This window comes from Octopus bimaculoides, chromosome 11, assembly GCF_001194135.2.
Source record: "Octopus bimaculoides isolate UCB-OBI-ISO-001 chromosome 11, ASM119413v2, whole genome shotgun sequence".
NCBI classification, from domain to species: Eukaryota; Metazoa; Mollusca; class Cephalopoda; order Octopoda; family Octopodidae; genus Octopus; species Octopus bimaculoides.
This window is the reverse complement of record NC_068991.1, coordinates 24,865,908-24,873,846: the sequence shown is the minus strand read 5'-3', so window position 1 is coordinate 24,873,846 and position 7,939 is coordinate 24,865,908. Positions and strand designations below refer to the sequence as shown.

At 36.5% G+C, this 7,939-nt stretch overlaps 1 protein-coding gene across 4 annotated transcripts in view; it reads left to right on the top strand.

The window, feature by feature from the left end:
• The window catches only part of LOC106880015 (zinc finger protein 410), a 39,881-nt gene that overhangs the window by 15,811 nt on the left and 16,131 nt on the right, over positions 1–7,939 (top strand). For all 4 annotated transcript variants that reach the window (XM_052971638.1, XM_052971637.1, XM_014929809.2 and 1 more), the window contains exons 2-5: positions 2,817–3,233; positions 5,014–5,335; positions 5,814–5,991; positions 7,380–7,561. In XM_052971638.1, the coding sequence (XP_052827598.1) occupies positions 2,991–3,233; positions 5,014–5,335; positions 5,814–5,991; positions 7,380–7,561 (925 nt within the window). In that variant the 5' untranslated portion in view covers positions 2,817–2,990. The remainder of the gene's footprint in view (positions 1–2,816; positions 3,234–5,013; positions 5,336–5,813; positions 5,992–7,379; positions 7,562–7,939) is intronic.

Here is a 7,939-nt window from a genome sequence, read left to right as displayed (position 1 = left end):
GACGATTTGACTGAGGATTGGCGAACCAGATGGCTACACCAGGCTCCAATCTGATTTGGCAGAGTTTCTACAGCTGGATGCCCTTCCTAACGCCAACGATTCCGAGAGTGTAGTGGGTGCTTTTACATGCCACCAGCACAAGGGCCAATCAGGCGGTACTGGCAACGGCCACACTCAAAATGGCGTATTTTATGTGCCACCTGCACAGGAGCCAGTCCAGCGCACTGGCAACGACCTTGCTTGAATGTCTTTTCACGTGCCAGGAAGGCGACGCTGGTAACGATCACGCTCAAATGGTGCTATTTGCATGCCACTGGTACGGAAGCCAGACAGCTGCTCTGGCAACGATCACACTCGGACAGTGCTCTTAGCACTCCACATCACGATTTCGCACTCAAAGAAATCAAGAATTACAAAGAATTCAGTGTTCAAAATAGTAGGTATAATTTTATTCCATGTTCAATGTTTTTTTTTTAAGAGACAGTTTGGCCATTGAAACACAGGCCAATTATTTATGGGTGCATGACCCACTGATTTATGCCTAGAATAAGTAATATTTTGTTTTATTGAAATATAAGTACATATTCAAGAAAAAATTATGTGGAAAATGATAAAACAATATTGAAATAATCTGTTGTGTCTGGAGAGAGTCATTCTCTTTTAGTGCCTTATAATTTAACACACTCACTAGTAAAGTTTCCACTCATTTACTTATTTATTTTTCTAAAATTTTTGTTGTGTCTTGCAACGTTTTCAGTAGTTCTTGAAATAAAAGAAACATTTAATTGATTCCTAACCCTAACCCTAACCACAGACAGGAAATTTTGTCAATATATGTCTTTGAGGGTCAGCTGCAAAGTTCATGGAATAACCAACATACTCTCATGGAATGTGACCAAATGAGGTTTATTTTTCAACATAGTCCCCTTTGCGGTCCACACATTTCTTCCATCAGTGTTGCAGTGCTTGGATCCCATTGGAAAAGAAGCTTTCATCCTGCTGGTCAAAAACGTCATCAACAGCAGATATGACATCATCTTTGTCAAACTGGTTCCTAGCCAAGTGTTTTTTCATGTTGGGGAACAGATGATAGTCAGATGGGGCTCAAATTACACTGGTACCAAGCTGTATTGACCTTACCTGTCCCTTGGACAAGATCAGTGGCAAGGAGAGGGGAAGCGTGCATGCCTTGGCAACTGCTATCTTCCTCAACAAAAAAATACACCATGCACTGGCCTGCACCTGTTGTTTGAAGAGGAACTTTCTCAATGCAGAAACCTATAGTCAGCTATGATGAGTGGTGGTAGCTGTGTGTGTGCATATGTCTATGTATGTATGTATATATATATATATCAGTAGATGAAGGTTCAGTTGCTCAATCAACTTACTTACCTGCTCCTGTATTAATGTGAAAGTGGCTGAGCTTTCCACAGACACCTGTGACCTTAATTCTCAGACAGAATCAGTATGACACAGTGTATAACAAGGCTATACGTTATAAATTTACAGGTACAATCCACCCTATGAGTTTCTATACAGTTTGTTTCTTCAATTTCACTCACAAGACATAGGTTGAACCAAGGCTATAAAAGAAATAACATTTGCTAAGATGCCACAGAGTGGAATCAAACCCAAGACCTCATGATTGTGAAGTGAATTCCTTAAGCATTTGGCTACACTGTACCTACTATGTATATATATTTACCTTTAGTTAGGATAACTGGTTAAAAGCTCAATATACATCAAAGTGTATTATAAACCTTATAGTATTGGAATTATTTTTAATGTATTTTTTGCATTTATACAAATGTTTTTTTGTTTTTTTTTGTAATTATTGGTTTCAAATGTTGATACAAGGCAAGCAAGTTGGGGTAGGAGTTAAGTTGATTACATCACCCCACAGTGCTCAACTGGTACCTATTTCATTGACTCCAAATGGATGAAAGACAAAGTCAGCCTCAGCAGAATTTGAACTCAGGACATAAAGACAGACAAAATGCCACTAACTATTCTGCCCAGCGCACTAACAATTCTGCCAGCTCACCGCCTTTGTTTTTATTTTAATTATTGATAAGAAAATATAATTACTTGAAATGAAACACTTGTAGTTCTCAACCACCTTGATTTTAACCCATTTGATACCAACCTTCTTGAAGCTACCTCATTTTCTGTTATACAAACTTCTTGTTTCAAAATATCTAAATTAAAACCTTCCTGCAAAATTTCAAGTTAATTTATGCTTCAACCATCAGCTTCATAAGGACAAAATTTATTTTATCTAATTTTTCTTTATTTTTAAAATTAATTTGGAAAATTTCAGTGAATTTCAACAGAAATATGGTTACAAAATGGTTGAAGAATTATCAAAAACCATTAGATCTTAGAGCTAAGATGATACATTAATTAGTCAGGCTCAGTTGGAAGCCTGACCAACTTAAACATGTGTGGAAAAAAATGTTAAAACTTAATGTTGATGATAAATGCTGATCTTAAATTTTCTTGATACTCCTTGTTCATTGTTATCATTTAGCCATAGGTCAGCCCTGATTAAGCAGACTTGTGATCAAAAGCATACCATCATGGCTATCTTGTCTCTCTCTCTCTCTCTCTCAGACATAGTATGCACTCCACACCATATCATCCAAAGTTTCCATTTTTAAATGGTAGTATCTGGTTGGAGAAAGATTTAGCTGCAATTTCTAGCAGGTTGGGTGCTGATGTAGATTCTTCCTTATCAAGTCATGCTCTGAGTATTTATGTTATTAGTGCAATTCAGTTTGTAATTTTTATCCCTTTGTTTTTTTTGTTTTTTGCAGATATTGGCTGTCATTTGCAAGGTGCAGTGTTTTATACAATGAAATTGTTACCCATTCATCTTGCCAAACGTGATTGGTTTTCTTTTAAAACCACACACACTATATTCAGCCTAAAGACCAGTGCCTCCATAATCAGAAGTCTATCAAGACACTGTGGATTCTGCTCCAGTTACTATGTCAGCAAAAACTATCAAAAAGGAAACAGATATTGATGAAGCAGATACAGAGAAAATAACTCAGAATCCTGTTATGTTAGATTCTAACATGCCCACCACAAAAGAAACTATGACTGCTACAACTCATTCCATGGAATTTGTTTTGGATAACAAAATGTCATTTACAACTGTGCCTGAAATAACCACCGGTGAAGAATCGACAAACTATGTACTTATCAATCTCCAAGATTTCCAAAATATGGTAATATTCAACTACATTAATTATTCTTTAGTTCTTTTGTTGGTTTCTGCCATGCTGAGGCAAGTGTATCAACCTCAGTACTTCATTACCTTGTCAGTCTAATAAGAGACAAAAGGTAAGTCAGCCTTAGCATAAAGGATCATAAGTTGGATGGATCTAAATAGTGCAAACTATTATCTTTTTTTATCATAGACAGACATCATCATCATCATCATCATCATCATTTAACATCCGCTTTCCATGCTAGCATGGGTTGGACGATTTGACTGAGGACTGGTGAAACCAGATGGCTACACAAGGCTCCAATCTGATTTGGCAGAGTTTCTACAGCTGGATGCCCATATGCATATATGAGAACGTGTGTGTGTGCATGCATGTAAATCATCACCATTTAATGTCTATGTTCCATGTTGTCATAGGTTGGATGGTATGATGAACTGAGCGGTTCAAGGATTATATCATGGACCACTGTCTACTTGTGGCATGGTTTCTACAGCTAGATACCCTTCCTAAAACCAATCACTTTACAGTGTGTACTGGGTGGGGTTTTTTTTCATGCAGCCTGCACTAGTGAGGTTGCCATGCAGCTTGCAAGACAAGAGCCCTAAGATAGGTGGCTTTATGCCAGGAGACAAAGGGTCAAAGTATGAGAGAAGGGGTCAAAGCTGAACAGGTTTCTTGCTATAAAAGGGTCTATGTGGCTGCTCACATCTTAGAAGAGCTGGTGAAGGAATCAAGCTGGAATGGGGAAGAGGTGAAAGTAGTGGTAATAAATGTCTGTGTGGACCATCAAGGTACAAGGTGTGTGTATGCGCACATGCAAGTGTATGCATTTATCTAAGTGTCTCTATTTTTTCTCTTTTACTTGGTTCAGTCGTTGGACTGTGGCCATACTGGAGCACCACATTGAAGAGATAGTTGAACGAACTGACTCCAGTACTTATTTTTTAAGCCTGGTACTTTTGATGAACTGCTAAGTTATAGGGATGTAAACAAACCAACACTGGTTTTCAAGTAGTGGTAGCAAGACAAATATAAATGCAAAGATACACACACACACACATATACATATATGTGATAGGCTTCTTTCAGTTTCCATCTACTAAATCTACTCACAAGGCTTTGGTTGGCAATGATGGTGGTGACAAGATGTCAGAGCATACTCTCGAGTAAAAAGGTGAGTATAAGAGACAATATGGACAAAGAATTGTGAAAGGTGGGTAGACAAGTTCATTAGAGTGTGAGAGGAGAGTGATTAATGGTTAGAGATGGGTGAATGTAGTAAATGGAACAAGTGTGGAAGCATGGTTGATGGCAAATATCAATATGAGAGAAGGAGGCTACACCTAAGGCAGTGTATTTCAGCAGAAATATGATAACAAAAAGGGTTAATTATTCAATAAAATGATGACTAGTTGTTCTAAAACAGGGGCTTTCAAACTGTGGTCCACGGATCACAGGGGGTCTGCAAGGACAAGACAGGGGGTCCATGGACAGCAAATACTTTTTATGGGCAATTTGATTTTATATATGTTTTATAATCGAAATCTTTTAATTGACAATAAACCTATTTGTTAAATACTGTTAAATAAATAAATGTAAAAATATATGTTATTTTAAGCAAATATTTATGTATAAATTTTATAAGTGTTTATAAGGGGGTCCCTAAGGTAAAGCCTGAAATATAAAGGGGTCCGCAAGTCAAAAAGTTTGAAAACCCCTGTTCTAAAATATAATTTCTTGACAATCTTCTTTTCATTTCAATATGTTTGTTCAACAGGTATGGAATGACATTGGCACGCCTTTCCTAGTTCTCTCAAATGAAAAGGGTAATATGGAAGCAAAAGTGCTCTATAGCAGTTCAGTAAACATTGGTAAAACATCTAATAATCTACAAGCATTAATTGATACTACATCTCAGACACAGAAGATCAAAACAGAAAAACAAACTTCAAAATCTACTCGACCTATCACATTAGTTAAAAAGCAGAGTCATACTGAATCAACCACTAAACACTCACTAGAACAGCTACATCCAACCATTATAGCAAGTTCTGCCAACACTGACACATCTCCCTCTCAAAAAGATACTGAAGATGACCGTGAGTCTATTATTATTATTATTATTATTATTATTTGGTATTATTCTATTACATGCTTTCACTGCACTACCAAGTGCAGCTCTGTAAGTCTTGTACTGTGATTTGTTTTGGTGTTGTTATTTTCACTCTATTGAAAATGCTCTTAGTAAAATGTATGTGTAACAGTTATGAATAACATTTTACATGTGTACATGCTTGCATGTCAGCATCACCAACTGTAACAATGTGTAACAATCCATGAACATCAAAAGACCAATTTGTGCTGTCTCTGTTTTGTTTATCCTTTTGTCTATGTTTTTTTTGCAACGTCATGTATCCAGATATGCATCTATATATACATGTAGATGAAGGTATGTACATATATATGCATATACTCTTATATTATTTATATATATATATATTCTGTTGGCATTTCAAAGTTTAATATTTCAATTAAACATATGTTTTCTTTTTCTGAAGACTGTGTTGTTTATTTCAGCCGATACGTTATATTCATGCGACAGCCAAGATTGTACAAAGAAATTTACAGCCATCAATTGCAAGACGTACCACCCAGCCACACATAATAGCCAGAGGTCACTTGAATGCCTTTATGAAGGATGTGGCAGGAAATTTTCATGGCCTGCTCATCTAAAATACCATCAATTGACCCACACGTATGTATTGATTATTATTATTATTATTAGTAGTAGTAGTAGTAGTAGTAGTAGTAGTAGTAGTAGTAGTATTGAGTGAGAGAGTAGCACATACCATCAAAGTGAATGGGGTACAAATATACGAAGCCCAATATACCCATCATGACTACCTGTCTAATAAGGGTACACCAGGTACATGCATCACAACCATATGTGCATGACATGATCTCATATCAAGATAAACAGCGCATGACCTTGCAAGAGGGGGACAATTTAAATTTTCTTTAGGTTGAGTAGTCCATTCTGCTCAAAAGGTCCCCGAAAAAAGTTTGTTTAAGGATGTTGAGCAAAACACCCATGTTTCCAGAGGTGAATTATTCAAACCCCAAAGAATTCTCAACACATAGCTATGATGCTCCCCCACTACTTCTGCTCATGATCAGAGATGCATGCATCATCATCCACTAATGGATATGCTCAAATGATTACGGTCAAGTAACTGATAAGCAAATCTGTGATATTGAGCGGAACATTTGTTGTAGCCCATCTTTTATACCAAGACAAAACATGTATATGATAGCACTTCCAATCAGTTAAGATCAAAAGCCATGAGAGACATTGCCTAAATTATTTGAAGTTAGTTATTTACAGTTTCTAATTGTTACATTTAAGTTCAATCTTACTACACAACAGCGTGGGCAGATGTCTTCTACTGTTGCCTCATGGTGAACCAATACTTTGCAAGCAGAATTTGATAGATAAAAAAACTATTCAGAAGCCTGTCATATATATATATATATACACTCTCACCATAAACACAAAAACACACACACATGCTGATATATTTATATTTATTTAAAAACTATTGTTGTTTATGTCAGTGTCTTTTTCTGTACAGAAACTATAGAGCAATAACATATGTACCAGACTGACATTAGTACTGGGAGTCAATATGATCAACTGAGGTGATGCTCCAGTATGGCCATAGCCCAGTAACTGAAACCTGTAAAAGAGCAAAAGAATATAAGGCAATGGAGTAACTGATATAGTAGTGATGGACTGACTAACTTCTTTCTTCCCTTTGTGTTCTGAGTTCAGAACCCTGCAGTGTTAAATTTGCCAAGTTCAATAAAATAAAAGTATCTGTTGTATATTAGGGTTGATTCAATCAACTATAGCACCACCCCGCTACAAATTTGTGATCTTGGGCCAATATGAAAAATTTACAGTTTATCATAGATATTCTGTTTGACATGGTTTTGAGAAATAAAAAATATACTTTAAAATTATCACTTCATTGATCAACCACATAATTAATTCTGTTCATTAAGTTGCAAATTTATCATCAACTAATCAATTTTTTCATCTTTTTTTAACTTTTTTTTTTTCTTTTTATAAAATTCCAACAGAGGTGAAAGACAATATGCATGTACTTCATCTGGTTGTAAGAAAACATTTTATACTTCTCAACGTCTTGCTGTACATATGAGAACCCATACAGGAGAAAAGCCATTCCAATGCCAGGAAGAAGGCTGTGAAAAGGCATTTACAACTGCAGGGAATCTCAAAAATCATATTAGAGTACATACAGGTACAAGAATTAAAATGTTTAATGCATGTATGTTATGAATAAAATCTAAACTTTCTTAAGGGTACAAGTACAGCTTTTCATCTGTGTGGTTCTGGGTTCAATCTTACTGCATGGCACTAAAGCTTTAGGCATCTTGAATCTTTGGGAATGAAATCTTGTCGGTGGAAACTGTGAGGAAGTTCATGTATATGTGTTTGTGTATATAACAATCGTCGTTTAACGTCCGCTTTCCATGCTAGCATGGGTTGGACGATTTGACTGAGGACTGGTGGACCAGGAGGCGACACCAGGCTCCAATCTGATTTGGCAGAGTTTCTACAGCTGGATGCCTTTCCTAATGCCAACCACTCCGAGAGTGTAGTGGGTGCTTTTATGTGC